The sequence below is a fragment of the Macrobrachium rosenbergii genome, chromosome 27 (genome assembly GCF_040412425.1).
Source record: "Macrobrachium rosenbergii isolate ZJJX-2024 chromosome 27, ASM4041242v1, whole genome shotgun sequence".
NCBI lineage: Eukaryota > Metazoa > Arthropoda > Malacostraca > Decapoda > Palaemonidae > Macrobrachium > Macrobrachium rosenbergii.
The window spans coordinates 32836329-32857699 of NC_089767.1; the positions used below are offsets into that span (position 1 = coordinate 32836329).

Genomic DNA, 21371 nt, shown 5'->3' on the forward strand with positions numbered 1-21371 from the left:
AGCCAATGTGATAGGAAATACAGACGTTAGTGTTATTCTCCTTGAAATGTTAAGATTGAAAACTAGCTTTCAGTATATTGATTTCAACAGCATTGCCACAGACCTGGAACCAATATAAAAGTGTCTAGCTAAGGCAATGGCAGGTCTACATGTATTTGCAGACTGTGGCTTTGCAACAAGATAAATTGAAGGCACAAGAAATATTCATAAATATTCTACTGAGAGACTTGTCGAGATCTTCAGCAACCCATCTCCATCAGATGAATCAGAGAACACTGTGTTCAATGTCTCAGTTGGTGAATCTGAAAGGACTTTATCGTTTAATGTTTTCTGTTCTACTGAGCCCACTCAAGATGAACAAAACTCTATCTCATAACAGAATTTTATTCCATATATAATTTCACATTCCAAGAAAACACGGTGATCAGTAGCCTACTTTGTTACATTATAAGATCGTACAGCTGCATGCTAAAGTTTCAGTTTTTTTGATGGAAAACAGAAATCTCTCATAACAGAATTTTATTCCATATATAATTTCATATTCCTGGGCAACACGGTGATCAGTGCTGACCAGTAGTTTGCTGCATTATAGAACTGAACAGCTGCTGAAAATAGAATATAAAATATATAGTTACTGACTTATGAAATGAAATAATATACATTCTGTATAACATCAATCCATTGCTTTTCCAGAAGCGCATTACAGACAGGTTATAAATGACTACTGCATTATGAAAGAACAATTTCCCTCTACTAGACAGTTTTCAAATTTGAAAATAACATGATTAATTGCAATTTTTGGGAGACAATTCACTTCACCCAGTTCTCCCTGGAGTATTCAAAATTAAAATATCGAGTTTATGACATAAGGCCTGGCATGATATACATTCAGTTTCATTCAGTGTACTGTTCTTTCAAAAAGCATATTAATAGACGACCATTGTATTATGAAAGAACAATTTTCCTCTGCCATACAGGTGAAAAATTTAAAAATCATATTTATTGCAATTTTTTGGAAGACAATCCAGTTCGCTCAGTACTCCCTAGAGTGTTCAAAATTAGAATATCTAGTTTATAACATATGACCTGACATGTCTGTCATACATCCAGTTTCTATGTCACAGTAGTTTTTCCAAAAAAGAGCTCATCACAGACAGATTGCAAATGATCACTGCATTAAGAAAGAACAATTTCCCTCTTCCAGGCAGCTCGCGAGTTTAAAAATTAAATGATTAATTGCAATTTTTGAAAGATAATTCATTTCACTCAGTACTCCCTGGAGTGTTTAGTTAATTTACTCCATAATCCTTTGGTAAGCCTTTTCCTAATGGCTGCCCAAACATGGTGACGTAGAAGACTACTGACTTGGTTAGGGAAGCTTCTGACAGGTATTTGACATTCGTTTGTATTTATTAAATGTAGGGTTCAGGATTTATTTTGTGTATGATGTATGACAATAAAAGGTGTTATTTAATGTTTGAATGCCGGCAGAGCTGATTAGACCGATTGTGTTATATAGGAAGCCTTTGAATGTAGGCCTAGTGGGATTTTTTTTTTTTAGAATGGCAGAGAAACAAAACTATTTGAATGTCTGAGTTCACATTGTACGTGATGATGCTTGATAATCTATACCTAATTAACATGGTGAAATTTAGGGAAGTCCCAACGGCAATGTGTGTGCTTGTGTAAGCCTATGTAATCACGTTAGACGTTAGATTTAATTTGTCAAAGTCAGAAACCGTATATCCTCTTATGTAAATTTTCAGTTCAGATCATAATGGTATCCCCTAGTTGATAACATTTGGTAAAACCAACCACAGAACAACTCCGCGTGACTTATTATCTTGGAAACTGAGTTCTGATGTAGGAGGAGGTGTTGTTTATTGGCGGTCAATAATTATTAACCTCGCATCATTATCGGGATCCTTCGTGAAGGGGGTTTGATTTTGGGCGGGGTAAAACACGGAGAGAGAACAGACATGTTATTTGTTACGATGGCCACTCTGGATTGGTTCCGTGCATACGCGAGGCATATAGGACCATATGTCCAAGACGTGATTTGTTAAGGAAACCTATCATAAAAGGAACTATACTAACCTAACCTAAAGGGTAAAACGGGGGCTCCGAACAAGAAGAAAACTCCACATTTTACCAAAAGTACCCCTATAACATTGCATATCAGTTCTGAGGTTAATTACAGGTTAATTACAGTCGACCACCAAAAGACTGTAAATTCTTGATAAGCAACCAAAATACTATTGAAAAACTCAATTTCCAAGGTAGTAAGGCCTGCGGAGTTATACTATAATTCTACCAAATATTATTTAGGCCTACTTATGGTTAAATGTTTGTTTTGATATTTCAGGCTGCAGGAAATTTGTCAGTCTTAGGTATACTGGACCCCCTTCCCCATTATGACCTACAAGTATTGGGGGGTGGTACATACCACAATGAGGAAGCTGGTATTTTTGGGTGGTGGAAGACACAAAACATCTAAAATACAAAGGTGTCTGTAACCCTTTTGTAATATTCATGTAGTTTTCCATGTTTCCATATTTGGGATTTAGGTCTATTTAGCTATTTTATATATATGTATTTTTTTTTTCTCTAAAAGTTCACTTCCTTGATAGACTATTAAAGCAGTTGGAATTAATGAGGTATCTTAATGGATCTGTTATACCTACATATGTAATTAATTTAATGATGTTAATATTGTCTTTTCAAGTCCCGTAATTCAAAAAAGACTGTGGCAATTGGCGTTTTTCTATGTTATTTTACTTGCTTTACAAGAATTTAAAGTCATATTTTGTCGGCTGTAAATTTTTGACCTCTTATACCTGACTTAGGTACCTAGCTGGGGTAGGTCTAAGCAATTCGTGACAAGCCCCCACCTCCCTCCATAACTAATACGGCAAAATGTAACCAGTAAACACCTCTTCTTAGGTTGGTATTTTTAGGGGATTACTGGTATAATTTTGCCGTACTGGTGGGGGCTTGCGCGAATCATAGACCTAGCAATAGGTAATACAAGTCGTGTAGTCTTCAAAGGTCAATACTTAGTTACAGCCGGCCCCTTACTTTAAATTCTTCTAAAGGAAGTAAAATAACATTCAATTCCCATAGTCTAGCTCATCATTTATGTCCCTAAAGTAGGGATACTCTTGGTTTTTCATTAGGGTAGTATGAAGAGTAGGGGTCATAAATTACACTGGGTGTTGGAAAGGCCTCCCGGCTAGGTTAGGGCAAGGTGTCCAAGGTTAGGTTGGGGTAAAGGTTAAGTCTGGTTAGATTATATTACCTCTGAAACGCCTGCTACAAAAATGCCTACAGTAGCCCAGAACCCTTACTATGCATTCTCTCCTTTATTTTACAGTTTGCTCTTGGATTTCCTTTTGCTCAAGATGCAATATTTATTTTTTGTCTTATAACTGTGCCTTCTTAAGCAATTAGCCTACTCTCCCCCTGCTTTTCTTATTTTTTGTCTTATAACACTGCCTTCATAAGCAATTAGCCTACTATCCTGCTGCCTTTTTTTTTTCTTTTATCATCTATGTTTCTTTTATGAGCCTTTTCCATCTTGTGATGGCTGTAACTGTTTGTCCCTAAGACTACTAATCCATCTTGGCTGCTATATACAGTATTGGGGAGAATGAGATTTTGTGGGTTTTGCCTCAACTTGGGTAATTTTAAACCCCAAGGAGGAACATTATATTTCTGGTAAATGCTTTATTGGCTTTATGCTTTATATTCTTAAGTAAGACTGGATTTGTTTATGGAACCTTTGTCACTGTAGCAGTATATTTATTGTTATGGTACATAATAGAATTATCAGGTATGGTTCTGCATATTACTTTATGTTTCTTGCTTTCAGACTTATTGACAGTTATCTTTCATGAGATCAACTCGTATGACAAGTAACACTATGTTGCAAAAGGTTTTGTTAATGTTAATGCAGCTACACCATGGCTATGGATATTACTATGTACCTCGTAAGTAATTTGTTAAGTTTATCTTGTTCTAGTTACCTTAAGCAGGATTCAATGAATTGACTGTTTATGATTTACAATTGTGAATTTGACATATTGGGTGGGTTCATGTCTTAAGGAATTCTTGGTGAATGGCTGTTGATTAACTTTGTGAGATATGCATTATGATAATCATGTTCTTTGTGTGTTACCAAGATTAATAGTGTTCTAGGGCATTTGCCTTCACAATATTTCCAGTGATAGTGACTGAACTCTTGTATGTTTATTGCTATCCTACCAAGTACAGTAACCATTTGGTTTGAGAACTTACTGGCTTGTATGTTTTTACATAAAAAAATATTTCAGTACAAATCATTGCCTTCTACTTTTCTAAGATGTGTTAAGTGAAAAAAGCTTTAGAGTTTGCTAGCTATTTTAGGGGATTGAGCATTAAACACTAGGAGTAAATTTCAACCTTGGCATTCAAGAATTTTTATGTATTAAATTTCAGTTTGTTCCCCATTCAGCAAGTGAAGTAACAAACTCAAGTTAAGTAACAGTTTGTGTCTAAAGCAAACTTTTTTTTTCCAGCGAACTATAACCAGGATGTAGAAAGCAGATGTCTTCTGTTATTTAACCCAGTTTGTGGTGATGATGGACGAACTTATGCCAATGAATGCACCTTGAAGCAAAATCGTTGTGTAACAAAAATATCAGATGGACCTTGTCTTGGTAAGAAGGTGATATAAAACATTAAACAGTAATTTGTGGAATTAGTAGTACAGTACATGTATTTGTTGTTTAGAGGAATTAAGGTATTATAGGGTAACTTATTAACCTTCTTTAAGTAATAGGATTCATGATGGAAACTGGGTTTCCCTTGAATGTTGAGGAATCATTTGGTTATCTTTCTAAGTCCTATACATAAAAGTAAATTCTACCAGGCTAGGCTACATAATATATTGAGGGATAGGGAAAAAGTTAGGTATGGTAAATTAAAGATTGGTTATAGGGTCATTGACAGTTCACTTTTTAATACTTTTCAAGTGAGACATTTGCAGGTGGTGGTATAATCTCACCAGTCTCATGCTGTTAGCCAGAATGTTTGAGATGGGTCGTATATCCACCACTATTCATGTTACTGATGTTTTGCAAACATACCTATTGTTCCCATGAGACAATACCTCCTTCTGTGGTAGTAAATCTCCAGTATAGAAGTAAAGATTTGTTTTCTCTTAGGAATAAATAGCAAGTTTTTAACATTAGCATTTTTTCAAGATTTACAATCCCAAAGTATTTTTTTTTATCACACCTCACCACTCATTATAATTGTATTAGTTTTACTTCAAGCACAGTTTCTTAAGCAGCTGTACCATGAAAAGTTCCTACAGTTACTTCAATACTGAATTGAATTGCAGACAGCCAGTGTAATGGAATAGTTTGCAACGAAGACTACAGACCAGTATGTGGCTCCAATGGCCAGACATATTCAAATATTTGTTACTTTGAAGTTGCCAAGTGCAAGGACCCATGCCTGAGCAAAGTATATGATGGACCTTGTGGTAAGTATTATTGGAGTCTGACCAAAATATTTTCATTGCTTTCTATTTGTTTCTGCTGCCCTTAGAAAATATTAAACCGTTGTCTAGGTTTTTATTTTAAGAATTTGCGACTCTAGGTCATTCAGTGTTAATTTCTCTGAATAGTCTGGAAGTACTGCACTATTTACCCTGCAGGGTGATGTCACTGTAAGTGCACCTCTCATGGTGCACTGTAGTCATTACTCAAGGTTCTTTGCAGCATCCCTTCGGCCCTTAGCCACAACCCCTTTCATTCCTTTTACTGTACTTACATTCATATTCTCTTTCTGCCATCTTACTTTCTGTCCTCTCCTAACAATTGTTTTGTAGTATAACTGCAAAGTTTTCCTTGTGTTACACCTCCAAAACCTTTTTTTACTCTTAATTTCCCTTTCAGTGCTGAATGACCTCAGGTCTTAGTGCTTTGCCCTTTGGCCTAAGTTTTATATTCCATTTCCATTATGTGCCGTTTTATTTTAAAACCGAATATTTTCCCTTGTAGACTGGCAAGTCCTTGATGTGAATTTTTCTTGCAGATGGTTCATGTGACAGAAATTGTCAGGGTTATAATCCTGTATGCGGAAACGATGGCTTGACTTACAACACTCACTGTGACCTGGAGGTTGCGCTGTGTAAACTCCCCTGCCTGGCCAAGCAGCATGATGGTTCTTGTAGTAAGCATATATGAATATTTGACCTAATTATTTCATGTTAAATGTAGGCTCAGAATTGTTAGAGAGGCAAGAAATGTAGTGATATGAATTGATCAGTAAAAAATTAGCATAGGCAGAAAGACAGATGTATTGCTAGGCAGACACTTGAGGACAGGTTGGCTTAAGTTCCTTATTCCTCACGAACAACAGCATTTTCCAAATACAGTACATACTAGAACTAAACATACGTTACACCGAACAAAATTTAGATACTTGGTTGGATATTGAAATCTTAAAATGAATGAGGTCTATGTGAGGTGTTGTGAAAATCTTGAAATATACGAGTTCTTTAACATGTACAGTATTTGTCATACAATCTGGTTTGACACTGTAGACACTGGAACTTGTTCATAAGCTTTCAACACTGTTTCTAGTTAGGACAAGGTTAAGATAGTTTTAAGATATTGCTTGTAAAAAGACATACAGTAATTGGAAAAATTTCCCAACCTGTCATTTTTCCATAACTTAAAAACTGAAGCCATTCATTTTAACAGTAATTATCCTCCTTAAAATGTCTCTTGTAATATGTATTCCTAGCTGCAGTAACAACAGTGTTGCTTAATAAGTTTCTTGGGAAATTTATGTACAGTTTCATGCGTAGCGTATTGAAGTTCAAGATATGACTGCATCTTTATTGTAGATTTAGAGATAGATGTAATTGGTTTCTCTAAAAATGTTAACTTTACAGATATTCCTTGTTATAAGGAAACAGAGACGAATTACAATCCCGTATGTGGGTGTGACAGAGTAACTTATCCTAACATTTGTGCCTTGAGGGTGGCTGCTTGTAAAAACCCTTGCATAACGAGGGTTTCAGATGGAGTTTGTGGTAAGTGATGTTCTGTGTATTGTTGGGTCAAGCAGTTTATAATTTGTTGAAATGTATAGTAGTTGAAAAAAATATTGTTTAATCTCGATGGTAACCTGCTAGCTAATGCCTTCATACTGTATATGACTATTACCTATAAGTTGTCACAGTTTTCAGGCCAGACTTTGGCATTGCTTGCATATCAGTGTGTGCTCCCAGTACTATTTTCTGAGTGCCCATAGAGTTGTTTAGATCTAAATGCTTTCCTATAGAGACAGAATAACACCGCAATACAGAATATGGTTGTATAAGTTTAACGTGTAGGTATTATGATGCTCTCTACCAGTATTGCAATTTATGTTAAAGATATACAATAGGAGCCTTTGATTAATCAACTTTCATGGAACCTAATCCATTCTAAATTAAGATATAGTATAAAACACAAAGATACACGATACAGTATGCTTATAGTATAAAACACAAAGATACAGGATACAGTATGCATATAATTTATAATTTAATATTAGATGTAAATTATTTTGCACCACAAAAAGTTGACTTTTATGTGGATTTAGAGAATCTTGATACTGTTATACTAATTTAAATAACTTGAAAGATTTTACCGTATACTATTGATACTTGCCTTCATAATTACCGATTTTGCCATTTACTATTTGTGTACCTTTCAAAGGGCTAAGCACCTGTTAGACATTTCATAAAGGTTCAGTTTTGGACATTCGTAGGTGTAGGAATTTAAGTTGACAGATACAGTATGTGGTAGAAAATGTGTTAGATGTAAAATGCTGAATATAATGAGATAATGATCAATTCATATTTGATGCAGATAGAAATTGCAACTACAAGTGCCCCAGTACCCATGAACCAGTGTGTGGTAGCGACGGCAAAACTTACAGCAATCTTTGTATCTTCAATCGTGCAAAGTGTCAGAACCCCTGCTTGGAGAAGGTTACTGGTGGGAGTTGTAATGGTAAGTATTTTGCTTTTGGTATGTGTTTGGAAGAAATACAAATACGAAAAATTACCGAGATATTCACAGTTAATTGAGGGTTCATATTCAATAAACTAGTAACTCCAATCAGTTAGATTCTATTTGTAATGATATTTTTGATTTGCTTAATTCTTTGGATCAATTAGCCTTAGCAAGTCATAACTGTCCCAGTAGCAGTGAATTTCATGTTGAACGCATCTGTAATATTTAAAATTTTGAACACAGTCTGTCAAGTTACTTTTTATGCTGTTACTCTTTCAAGTGTGAATTTAAAGCAGAATACAGTAAAATCTGTGCTGTTAGAATGTCTCCTGACTTATGGGGCTTATTCAAGTGGAGATTCTGGATAATTAATGTTAACCTAGTATCCTAATGAAAAATTGAAGATGTACTGTACTCGTGTACTCAGACTGCCAGTGTGTCAGAATTAATGTCAGGGGTTAGTTTACTAGTTATAAAAAAACCTGTCATTGATTCAATTTACACTACAGTTCATGTAGAGGAAAGTAAAGTCTACACTGGTATGCACTTAGAAGTCAAATGGATGCTTATGGTAGTCTGTTATGATAGGCTAGCCTGAATGTACATTTATAATTGATTGCAGTCACTAATAATTTCATGCGCAAGTAAATGCCCTCTACATCATTTTGAAAAATTCAAAAATTAACCTGAACTTCCATTGTTCATGAATCACCAGCCATTGCCTTCCATTTGATACTTTTTAGGAAAGAAAGTCACCGAGTGTTGCAAAAACTTAACATTTCGAAAGTGTTTTATCCTGATTTCATTTCAGTTTTGAAAATTTTCATATAGAATTTTCATGAACAAATTGAGGACTGTAAAGATTGTGCTCTAGAGTGTCTTAATGCCACAGGGGTTGGCTTTTGAATGCCATGTCAGAGAATCTGAATAATCCAAAGGGTTATGTAATTGAAAAGGCCATGTAATATACAAGAATAGTTTACCAACAATGAAAACTTTTCCCCTTTTAGTCTCGGAGTGCTTAAGGTTAAATTGTGGTCGCAATGCTGCTTGTGTTCCTCAAGGTGGAAGCTACCAGTGCATTTGTTCACCAGGTTACAGTGGCAATGGAACTTATTGCCAAGGTAAGTGATATGTACTATGTATGCATGTGTGTACATGTGAATATGTTTATACTGTACCAACCATGTACTGTACTGTATATATGCAGTTGAACAAAGTCCTCTATTGCCACTAGAGTTCTTGCCCCTTTTTGAGTAATAAATGATCGTTCTTAATTTCAGATATAAATGAGTGTAAGGAATATCCTGGTGCTTGCGGTCTGAATGCATTTTGTATAAACACTTTAGGGAGTTATACATGTTCTTGTAAACGCGGCTATGTTGGAGATGGCAGAAGTTGCACAGGTAAATATTAACTAGGAGGGCTCTTTAAAGATTGAAATGATTCTTATTTCTTTAATTCATGTTAAAGTGAATAAGATTGTCAGTCAGAAGTAGTACAGTTTAATTTTTACTGAAAATAATAAGGACCTCACAGTCCTGCCATTATCAGTGTTAATCAGACAGTATTAATAAGTATTGTTTATTTACTTATCAAAACTTTACACTTGCTATAGCCAAATAATGGTATAATTAAAATATTTTCTTTGGAAGATATTGACGAGTGTGCTAATCAGTCCCTATGTGGGCCGAATGGTGTGTGCACAAATGCTTTGGGAAGCTTCAGGTGCACTTGCAAGGAAGGCTACACCAAGGATGGGCCAGATTGTAAAGGCAAGTACTTAACCACCTTATTTAATTTGAAATTGGATCAAAGAATGTTATAGAATTATTTAGTTAGGTCATGGAGGTTCCTTACTTAAGCTTTTATGCAAAGTATTTATGCAAGATTAAATCACCTTAAGTCATAATGCATATTACTAGCTGAGTGAGCCATTGCATTAATCAAACAGTGATACAGTATTAGTAACAGACATTTGATAGTTCACTATCATCATAAATGTTATTTGTGTATAAGGAGTTTTTATCTCTAATTTTTCCAAACCCCAGGAATCACTAAAATTGGTTTTGATAGTTTTTTTTTAAGTAACAGGTCAGTAAGATGTAGTGTTACATTACTGACCCTCCTAGTATTTCGCAGTGACAAAAAAGTTTTGTTCCTTAGGAAGCTGACCTGATTTGAGCTCAGGCTACTGCAGGGAGTACTATCAGCAAAAAATGTATGTCAGGAATAGTTTAACAGATTAAAGTCTACAATTTAATTAATTTCAATACTTTTGCCATTTCAGATATAAATGAATGTGAGGTAGTGGATTGTGGGCCTTTGACATATTGCCAGAACACACTTGGAAGTTTTGTATGCTTGTGTCAGGCTGGTTATACTAAGAAGGGAGAAACATGTACAGGTATATCTTTTTAAGAGTCTTATCATTAGTTATTTTGTTGAAAGTATTGTAGTTAGAATTTTATTTCCTTTAGGTTTGAGTGATATCTCAAGGTACTCACATTTTTCCCACAGACATAGATGAATGCTTGACACTCCTGAATAATTGTCACAGGTATGCTGAGTGCATAAATTCTCCTGGAAGTTACAGTTGCAGATGTAAGGAAGGGTACTCTGGTGACGGAATTAATAGTTGCACAGGTGGGTGTTCGTGTGCAAAGGTTTTGGATAAGAAGAATTCTGAGGTTGCAGTCAAATCATTACGCAACACCCATGGATGCTCCCTAGCAGGTCCTCTAGATCGCGTTCGCGAGCACATAATCATTCTCTCAGACTCGCTCTCTCTTCCAGCAACATTCAGATTTACATTTTCTCCTCCATTCTCTCTCAGATTCACGCTATCTTCTTCACTATTACCACTCTCAATTTCATCCACAATCTCATCTATACCCTCTAACTCGTTCCCAAATACCTCCCCAATTCTTCAACTAACCCATCCATTCGCTCATTGACCTTTCCAATTCTTGCCACGATTCATTCATGCTTTCAATCACTCGTATATTACTGCTACGCTCTCTTACTCTTACACTTTCGCTCACCTCCAACCGTTCACTAACCCCTACACGTTCAGTCAACTCAGTTATATCAAACCCGCATATGCTATACGTTCTATCCATACCATCCCATTCATCCGTATTACACGCTTTATCACTCATTTTCACTTTGGCACTCACACCTATCACACAACTTACGACCATTCAGTTTACTTCGTTCTTCCCTTTCTTACGTTTCCTACCATACTCTATCAAAACAAATTGCTGATCCTCATGCAACAACCCCTCACGTACATGCATCACACGCACCGCTTGCATCCTGGAGGATCCACCCATTTGAACCCCCTTCACACTCAGTTTCCCGAATTCGCTGTCACAGTCACCCTCTTTCGTCTACATACACTTGATACATGCCCTTCCATTCCACATTCGACACACTTTGCTCTCGGTTCTGAACACATTCTCGCATAATGCCCATTCTTACCACAGTTGCCACATATTACATTCACTGGGTACCCCTACAACCATTAGCAATATGACCCACCTGTCCGCACCTGTAGCATTTAACCCCTATCTTTCGTACACTCCCTTACCAAATGTCCCGTTCCCACACCAAACACGCTCCTAAGGCCCACCTACACTCATTCTTTGTATGTCCTTCCTTTCCACATCTAAAACACTTGGCTCGACTTCACTCACCGACCTTCCCCTTTGTACACTACTATCCCTAACCTGTCCAACCCGTTGTTCCCTTACAAACCCACCATTCATCTCACTGGCACCTCCACATTACTTGCTCTTACACTCCTATCTATTACACTATCTGCCATTCTCATTGGGGCCCTCAACACTGCATCCCTAAAGCTTCCAAACTCTGGCACTCTCTCATCTACCCCAGCCCTTACACTCACACTTCTGCTCTCTTTTATAACCCTGTCAAGCTCATAATCTTCTACAATTTCCAAAATTTCTCCCCAAGTCAATCTTTTACTCGTCCATCTTTTCTTCTCCTTCTGCTTCAAGTTCACAAATTCTCTAACTCCATCTGGCACTGTCCCTAACAACTTCCGTACTAACTCCTTACATTCATCTATCCCATCATCCCCAAAAATTTCTTCCTCATCAACGTCTCCAGCCTACAAGCCTACAGTGACAAGGTTTCCCCAGCTTTCATTCTTGCCTCATCAAATTCATTCTTCCTCTTATACTTAACACTCGCTTGCTCAACTAGTCTAGCTTTCACCTTGTCATACTCAACATCTCCCACACTCATAATAACCCTATACATATCAAGCAAAAACCCAGTCAAATATTCTCCTAATTCTCGTGCCCACACTCTCTTACTCTCCCCATACTTCTCCTGACAAAACCTTTCATACTCCCTAAAGAAATCATGCACATCCCTACTTCCATACTCATTATACTTTTCACACCAGGTACCTCCTCACATACATAGCCTTTCTCACTTCTTTCTCACTTTCACTCTAACTTTCTACTTTCACTCTGTCCTTTCATACCCTCTTCCAAATACAAAGAGTCCACTTCTGCACTTACATTCATCTTACTCATTACACTCTTCTTCCCCCTCTTTTTATCCACTTTTATCCATCCACCTCCATCTATCAGTACTGCCTTCACCCTCTCCCTTCTTTCCTGCCTTTACCCACTTCCTCCCTTCTTTTTCCTTTCCTTTCCCTTCTTCCCTTTTTCTTCCTCTCATTCTTTCCCTCTGTTCCTTCCCTTGCTTTTCACTTTTCCCCCTGCCTCTCATTTCTACATCACTTTCATCACTCACACTTCCATTCACTTCTTCCTCCTTTTCTTTCTCTCTGCCCCTTCACACGTTCCAGAGAACCTGCCTCAACAGCCCCTTCTCCAAAAACACCCTTGAACATACCTTTCACCATTTCTTCCACACCTTTCATCATTCCTCCAACTTTTTATCCATCCTCTCTTCTGACTCTCTTCATCTCCCTGACTCTTTCATTTCTTTCTTTTTCTTTTGCACTTCTTAGCATTCCCCCCATCTCCTCCAACTGACTCCTCAACTCCTCATTCTCACTCCTCAGCCTCCCATTCTCCACCTCCAGCCTACCCTGGAGTTCCCTTCCATCCTTTCTCTCTCAGTTTCTCTATCTCACTCATCCTGACCTCTTACTCTCACTCTACCCACCACAAACAATCCTAACAGCAATTATACAACAGCCCCCCGTTGAGCGCCAAATATTATGTGGCGGAATTCAAAACCACAAAAACAGTACACAACACTCACCCTGATCCTCGGTTGCTGGAAGATGGAGTAAGGTCCACGGTCGCTAATCACAGCACACAAAACCACACAAACAAAACAAGGAAACATAAAAAAAAAAAAGATAGAACTATATACACAACAAGAACAAAAAAAGAGACAAGAAAAACCAACAACTCTCAAAAAGCACACAAAAAACTGTCCAAGACCAAATGACTGACCGTTCACTTTCAGCTCTGGACTCAAGACTCCCCAAAAACCGAAAAATCCTTCACATATTCCAGAGACAGACAGCCGTAAAACAAACTAACGACCTTATCCCTCTTCCAACAACTGAAGCAACTTTGATTGTAATTTCTTATTTTTAATCAATAATTTGGATGTTATATTGTAATTTCTTATTTTTAATCAATAATTTGGATGTTATATTTTTTTAGATTAATGGTAAATAAAAAATAAAATTCTTAAATACATTAATTGAAAATAATAACAAAAACATTAGCATACCGAAATAATGGGCTGAAAATACTGCAATATCAACATGAAATTTGTGTCCAGGCCATCAATGTCATCATCTCAGACTGGGACCTCTTGATGATCACTATTATCAACACTATTAGCCATAGTTAATACACTATTGAGTTAATATGAAAAAGTAAAAAAAAATAACAGAGCATCCACAAGTGAGACAACAGTGTGTTAGCAGGCGAAGAGAGAACAAAGAGAAAGGATGGGATGGCATCTCTGTGTCCCGTCATACAAGATGAGAGCTGCTTCAAGCCAAGAGAAACGTGAAGTCTTACAGCTTTTTCATCTGTTGTGAGACCAAGTGGGAGATGGGTGGAGAGAGACGGCAATGTTCACTCCCCCATACCCCTTGCGTGTACCACCCTGGGTTTAAAGGGACAATGGAGAGGCTCTCTTGCATAAAGGAATCTGTTGACCCATGTTTCTACATCCTATAAGGGTGAAAAAGTACTTGGGTTCAATGGCGCATTAGACCATAATGTTTCAAGCCTAAGGTCACATATAAAGTATTGATGCATAGAGGAAATCCTGGGGAAAATGTTGTGCTTTTAGCTCTAGTTTGGCCATGGTGGCGATTATGCCCTTGCTCTGCTTTGTGCATTAATTGTATGCAAGGGAAACATGCATTGTAGAAGTGAGGGACATACTTTTTCATCTCTGACTGGCTTCACTGAAGGCAGGTGTTTCGTTTCTGAGTCCTTTGTTTCTGGTTTTGTACAGGGCCTTCACTAGAACTGGCATCTGTGCCACTGGAGAACATTTTTGGGTCTTTGCCTCTGCTATCTAAACAGTTGGTATCTTCAAGGAGGAGCTGGAGAAGTATGTGGACATCCTCTTAGTATTAAATCAGTCCTTAGGGCTGCACATCAACTGGAAAAGTCGGACATGTTGCCCTCCATGTGAGCATTGTACTTTGGGATAATGATCTCTGTCATCTTTAGGTTAGCCAGACCTTAGGAAGACAGAAAACTGAGTCTACAGAACAGAGCACCTTCCAGGACTTCCTGCATCATTTATAGTCCACAGACAATCCAGGGGGGATACTGATGACCACTGGTATTCCTGGAATTCCTTACAGTTTGTTCCAAATCCAGTATCTTTCAACTATGCCTGGTGTGTTGTTGGAAGGCAGCCACCATGTTCCAGTAATTCTAGGTTCCAGTCAGAGAGAGAGTTTTCAAGACCTTTGTAGATGGTAAAAGTAAGGGGAATCTGCTGAAGGGGGTCACTTTCATGCTGCCAAACCCTGACCTGTTAGTATTTTTGGATACCTGGACTGAGGGTTGGATCTTCAGACCACGGAATTGTTGTTACCTGAGGAAAAGTACATCCTCTTGGAGTTATGGTATCTTTCTTGGCCTCAAAGCATTTGTGATCATCTTGGTCTGTGGGTTGGGCTTATGCCAACATTAGCACTGTTTGTGTTCAGATTTAAAATCAAGGGGAGCAATGGAAGCCTTTGTCTCATGGCATTAAAATGAAATGTCTTTAGGCAGAGGAACACAGTTACCATCTGAACATGGTTCATCCCAGGAGTTCATAATGTTGTATGGCAGTCTCAGCAGGAATAACAGATCCTTTCCTTAGAGTGGCCTCATCACTTGAATGTATGCAGAACCCTCTGGCATGGTGTGTATTGGGAACATCCTGCTCAATCTGTTCATTATGTCATTGAATTATGACTACCAAACTTCTGTTTACCTTTGTTTGTAGAGCAGGAATTTTGAAATGGACAATGCTGCAAGTCTTGAATGACCTCGATAATTATACCTTTTTCCCCATTTGGCCTTTTTTCTTTGGTACTTATTGAAGTTTCTAGCTGCAGCAAATTCCCAAATAACATCCATGATTCCAGAAGTTCCTAAATAACACTCATGGCCCCTGGTAAAATAAGAGTGTTTTTCTCTTAGATCTTCATTATGAACAACCTTTTCCTTGTTTGGATTTGCCTTCATAACCTATAGTCTTGAGTAAAATCATCCAGGATCACTTTGTTTTGCATGTGGAGATTACCCAGTGTAGTCTTTGAAAAGAGAGTGCCTGTGGAACATAAGTTTCCCTTACCTTCACCATTGAAATGGACAAGATATCCAGTTAGAAATTGCCAGTATAATTGAGGTTATACCTTGATGGAAGAAACCACCTGCAGTAAGTGAAAATCCACATTTGGTATCCCCTCTAAAAATGCTTATAACTGCTCAATTTAAAGAGTTCACTGCCTATTTTAATAGTTCAAACACAACTATACAAACTACCATCCTAAAACCCTTTAATATAATTTCAAAGTCATAGTTACTTCAAAAATTTGTTGGTATGTGTAAAACTCTGTTTACGCAATATTCAGGAAGAGCCATTTTCTTCGAACATCTCTTTATCTATCCCATCTTCTCTCCTAAGTCAAAATAAAAGTTCATTAGTTTTATCTTATTCATCTGTAAAGCCCTAAACGCTGTCTCTTCCATAAACAACTGAACGAAATGGCTGTTTTACTTGCATTTCAACCATCATACAATAGTAAAAAATTACTGTAGTTATGTTACAGATGGCTTTAAATCTATAGGACAGATATATATTTACATTATACCCTTATTTGCTGTGGAGAAAAGATCGGCAAGTCAATTTCTCCTAAATTGTTGTCTGTAAGTTGTAGCAAGCTCAGAAAACAATGTTAAAGCTGCAAATAACTATAATTACTCATGCATCGTTCCATGGATGAAACTCGAACTTCTGTATCATAAATGAAATGGAGAGAAAAGTCTTTTAATCAAAACTACGGGCCAAAAGAACACATTTTACTGTTGTTTTATGCCAATAAAAGATAAATTAATAAAGTCTTGAATCTCAAGTGAAATCATATGTGAAAATACAGTAAACCCTGACCCTTCCACTGATGATTTTCTTTCAACAGATCTAAAATTATTCAAAAAAATTTGTCTTTGACTTTTTCATTGGAGAATAATCACAAATTAGTGTATTTTGATGTTATTTTCATGACTAAATACATTTTTTTTATGATGAAAAAATTATTTACTAATTTTCAAATATTAAGATTAATCTTAATAATCTGTACTTTAAGATTAGATAATACACAACAAAGAGAGAGAAACCAGGTTTTCTCAGCTCCATTCAGGACAGACCCCAACCTCATCTTATGCTTTTTAGATGCTCAAATTGAACTATTGAAAATTGAAATATTAAAATTATATTAAAGTACTAAAAATTATATTAAAATGATATATAAGTTTCAGGATGATTGTATAAGCATTTCTTAAGATATATTTTATGGTAAAATAATGATTTATCACTAATTTTCAGATATTAATATTAAGTTTAATAAGATTAAATAATAACATTAAATAAAAATAAGATTAAAATATGAAATAAAAGGAAATAATGTCTCTCTCTTGTCATTCTCAGGAAAAATACTGTTTATGTGACTCATAGTGTTTTAAATATGTTTAAAAAGATATTACATCTTTGGAAGAAAAAACAAATTTTTTGTTTTTTGTTACAGATTAAAGTGACTGTCAGAATCTCTCTCTCTCTCTCTCTCTCTCTCCTGAATATCTCTAATTTATCAATTTTATTTTCTTTACATTAAGAAACCCTTCAAATTTGTGGATGTTTGTCCATGCAAATAGCTAAACCAGTCAATACTGAAGGAACCCTACAAATGACATATGAAGTGCCTATTTTGATAGTTCAAACAACTTGCAAAACAAACTGAAAATGCTGATACAGGTATTTATGCTAAGAATGTTGAGGGTTTTTTTCATGGCCAGGACCATAAAAAATCTGCAAACTACTTAAACACTTGAATAATGATCATTTGCAACAAGAAAACCTTAACATGAATGTTATTTGTAAAAGTTAATGTTCTGCCACTGTTTGTTGAAAAAAAACGTTAGAAGTCCAATGCTTCAAAACAAAGCAGAAAAATATACACTCACTAGTTTCTGTTTATTATAATCTAGTTTTCTGGAGGTTCAGAAAAGCTGCATGATAATTATGGAAAGGAAATTGAACAACAAACAAGAATTTTTAACTTGGAAAAGTGAAAACATGGTAGCTTTGCTACTTGATTATACTGTATTTTTTCTTTGTATTATACAAATATCAACATAATGTTCAACAGATCTTTTAAAATTGTTATGCTTAATTCATTTTGTATCAACACAATTGGACATTTTATATTGCTTATGTATTATAAACCTGGTTTTCAATGTTTTGGTTTGGAAATGTTTTGGTGTTTATTTCGGTATATTTAACTTTCAGTTCAGAGTCTTTTCTTTCTTCTAGTTAGTTAAATTATTCTCTAGAGTCTAGATACTTTAAATTATAAACCGAAAAATTTTTACGTTATACAAAATCGTTTTTAAGACGTCCTAAGAAATTAATTTTAATGCTTTTTCTTTAATAGATGACGATTGAAACTGCATTTTTTGTTTTATTAAAAAAAACAAGATTCCGCCTCAAATTTTGATTCTGATTTTTATAATACAAGCTTTATTATTTATCGGATCGGCGTAAAAATAACAGTAATGTGTCTTTCATGCATAGTTTTGATTAAAATAATTTCTCTCATTTTAATATATTTGAAATCCATGTTGCCAATGCACGATAATTTACAGTATACGTCATTAGCAGCTTGAACATTGTTTTCTAAACCAACTTGCAGCCTGTTTAGTAGTTTTTCTTGTTAGATTTTTATCCATTTAGAATTATTTTGTATAATGCCAAAAAATCAGTCATTCTTTAATGTTTTTTGTAAGTACATCTCATGGTAATCATTTATTACCATGATGGTTGAAATACTTAAACGGCTCTGTGTTATCCCTTTGGTTATAAGCAAAACAACAGTTTCTTAACTTTTACTGTAAAGTTAAGTATTCTTAGTTTAACCAGACCACTGAGCTTTAACAGCTTCATCCATTAGATTTTCTTTCATAGGCTACAACCAATTGGTTTTCCCTCAGCTGTAACAACCTTTATAGCAAAATGAATTCTTATCTGTCAAATTCCTCTTGTTCTTCAATGACCTCATTGGTTGCAGTGCTTGGCCTTTGGCCTAAATATAACTTATTCAGTCTTATATCATTTATTTTACTTTTAACTAGAAGATGGGACATACATTTCATGGAGTAAAGTTGTGACTCTTGTATTTGGTTTCTAACCATTATGTTCCTGATTAGCTTTTCATATACTGCACCTAGAAATTTTTAAATATTTTATAAATAATATTGTCATGTTGGTAAATTGCTTCATATTGCAAAATTTTATCATGTTTTTATTCATTGATTGTGAATCTTTTAATTGTCTTATTCATAAACACATTTAGTCAAGAAAAAGACATTAACCAGTATTTAGTCTTATTGTTAAATGTACATGTCTGATGGCAAATTTTCATAAATATTTTAATGTTTAAAAGAAATCCTTGAGTTGAGAATTGTCAATGATGCTATTATACAATTACAAAGATTAAACAGTTTTTTTATATTTGTGTGATACTATATTATACATTTGGGAAAACAAGGCATAACTAAAAATGTCATTTTTGATGAGTATCCGAAGTTTTAACTGGGATAAGGTCTGGAATCTCAACAGCTGGGAATATGACACTTGTCATAATTGGGACCTCTTAGGTGGTAAGTGTTCAGATATTAATATTTAATTTTTTTTTTTTTTTTTTTTTTTTTTTTTTTTGCACAAAATGCAATTAGCACCATCTGTTAACATAAAATAATCATTTAGTTCATAATTGTTGAGACATTTAATTTATTGTATTAAAAACACTTCAAATAACAAAAATTTGTCCCATATAAATTTGTAGAGATTATTTACATTTAGAGGAAAGATCCATCGATTGAAGCATAATCATTATGTTTGAAAAGTTCATTTATTGATCTCTGGTCACTTCTAGAACCTGCAATCGGCTTTTAAATGTGCTGAAAGCAACAACCCTAACTATTTATTTTATTATTTTTGTATAAATTTTAAGTCTTTATAAACCCTCCTACACTGTTATTAACCAGGCTATACTGGAGATGGAAGATCTTGTTATGGTGACAGAGTATCAACAGTGATAAAATAATGTTAAAATAAATTACAATGATTTACTAATTTTCAATATTAATATTTTAAACATGGAATATATTTCACTAAAGAATCCATTTAGTATGACTGTAAATACTATTCTGATCTGTTATCATTTTAATGTTTAAACAAAAACAACGATTATCCACATTTGTAATCTTAGTTTCTCACCTTGAGCATGGTTATATAATATCTAAACTTTTAGGAAAATAATTTTTGGTTCTATAAACAAATTTATTAATGGAATTATTATTTTAATTTTGTACATATAATTTATGATACAATTGTATTTCATTGAGAGAATTTGTTTGTGTGTGCAGTAACCTTGAGTTGTTACTAAAATTAAATTTTTTAATATTTTTATGGTGATTAGCGATCCCACATCAATAATTGTTTGTACCATTTTGTTATAATACAGAAGGAAGCTACATTTGTATAGAAACCAGTTACAGATGTGATGGACAATTTTTTTATACATATATTAATAATAATTTCAAGTAGTTTATGCTATTTTTAGTGAAATAAAGTTGTGTTGAAATTTTGCTGTTTTTACATTAAAAGATTGTACAGGTAGTGCTCGAGTTACAATGGGGTTAGGTTCCAAAACCCATCGTTTGTTGAAAAAATCGTATCTCGAATATAGCCTAGCCTACACAAGGGTAATCAGTACCATCTATACATATATGGTAGCCTAGCCTACACTACACAGTATACTACTCTATACATATACAGTATAGTAATTATTAATGTCAGCTAATTCTGCAGGTTCAATGCAGATTGATTATGATAATTCAGTATAAAGAGAAATTGAATAACACTAAGAAGAGTTAGGATAGTGTACAGTATGGTATATCATATCACGTAAACAGTAGCCCAGCCTACAGTATATTCTATACATATAAGGTATGGTAGTAATTATTAATATTGGCTAATTCTGCAGGTTCAATGCAGATTGACTTATGATAATTCAGTATAAAAGAAATTGAATAACAAGAAAAAGAATCAGACTGTACTGTAAGGGGTACTCACCAAGATTTGGTCTGTTGTCGGCATAATTCATGTGAACAGTGTCAGGCTGTTCATGGCTACTTATAAATAAAAATCGGAAGAGGAGGAGGATGATAAAGCCACAGGATCATCAACTCGCTCCTCTTCAGATAGTATTTCTTCTTCTGTTAGTTCAGGTGTTTCAAAATTAAGTTGATGAGAGGGGATCGAGGCTCAAATGTCCGGGTAGGGGTGTGGGTGGAGTTAGGGGTGGCAGAAGGTGATGCCACTGGTGTTGTTCTCTTAAAGAAGTGTTCCATTGTCAGTTGCATAGTGCGTTTTTTCGTTCTTCATAAATGACTTGGTAACATGCAACATTGTCTTGATGTGCTCTTTCATCTTTAGCAAACTGTTCCATGTTCCCATCCATTTCACTCAAAGTTTCAGTCCATGTTCAAA

The 21371-nt window shown here is 35.3% G+C and overlaps 1 protein-coding gene across 1 annotated transcript; it reads left to right on the forward strand.

Moving 5' to 3' along the window:
• Positions 1 to 1263: 1263 nt before the first annotated feature.
• On the forward strand, positions 1264 to 20888 carry LOC136853322 (fibrillin-1-like). Its single transcript, XM_067128683.1, has 13 exons — positions 1264 to 1388; positions 3872 to 3989; positions 4557 to 4697; positions 5384 to 5527; positions 6082 to 6219; positions 6947 to 7087; positions 7911 to 8054; positions 9068 to 9181; positions 9341 to 9463; positions 9713 to 9832; positions 10348 to 10464; positions 10578 to 10703; positions 20866 to 20888. Exons 2-13 carry the CDS (start codon positions 3893 to 3895, stop codon positions 20886 to 20888), a joined length of 1428 nt encoding a protein of 475 aa, XP_066984784.1. The 5' UTR covers positions 1264 to 1388; positions 3872 to 3892.
• Positions 20889 to 21371: the final 483 nt, after the last annotated feature.

What these genes read in the sequence shown, in the direction of transcription:
- LOC136853322 (XM_067128683.1), top strand. Translation starts at nt 3,893, where the DNA reads ATGAGATCAACTCGTATGACAAGTAACACTATGTTGCAAAAGGTTTTG. An exon ending in AGATGGCAGAAGTTGCACAG is followed by an intron (nt 9,464 to 9,712) that starts GTAAATATTAAC and finishes TTTCTTTGGAAG; the next exon opens with ATATTGACGAGTGTGCTAAT. An exon ending in GAAGGGAGAAACATGTACAG is followed by an intron (nt 10,465 to 10,577) that starts GTATATCTTTTT and finishes TTTTTCCCACAG; the next exon opens with ACATAGATGAATGCTTGACA.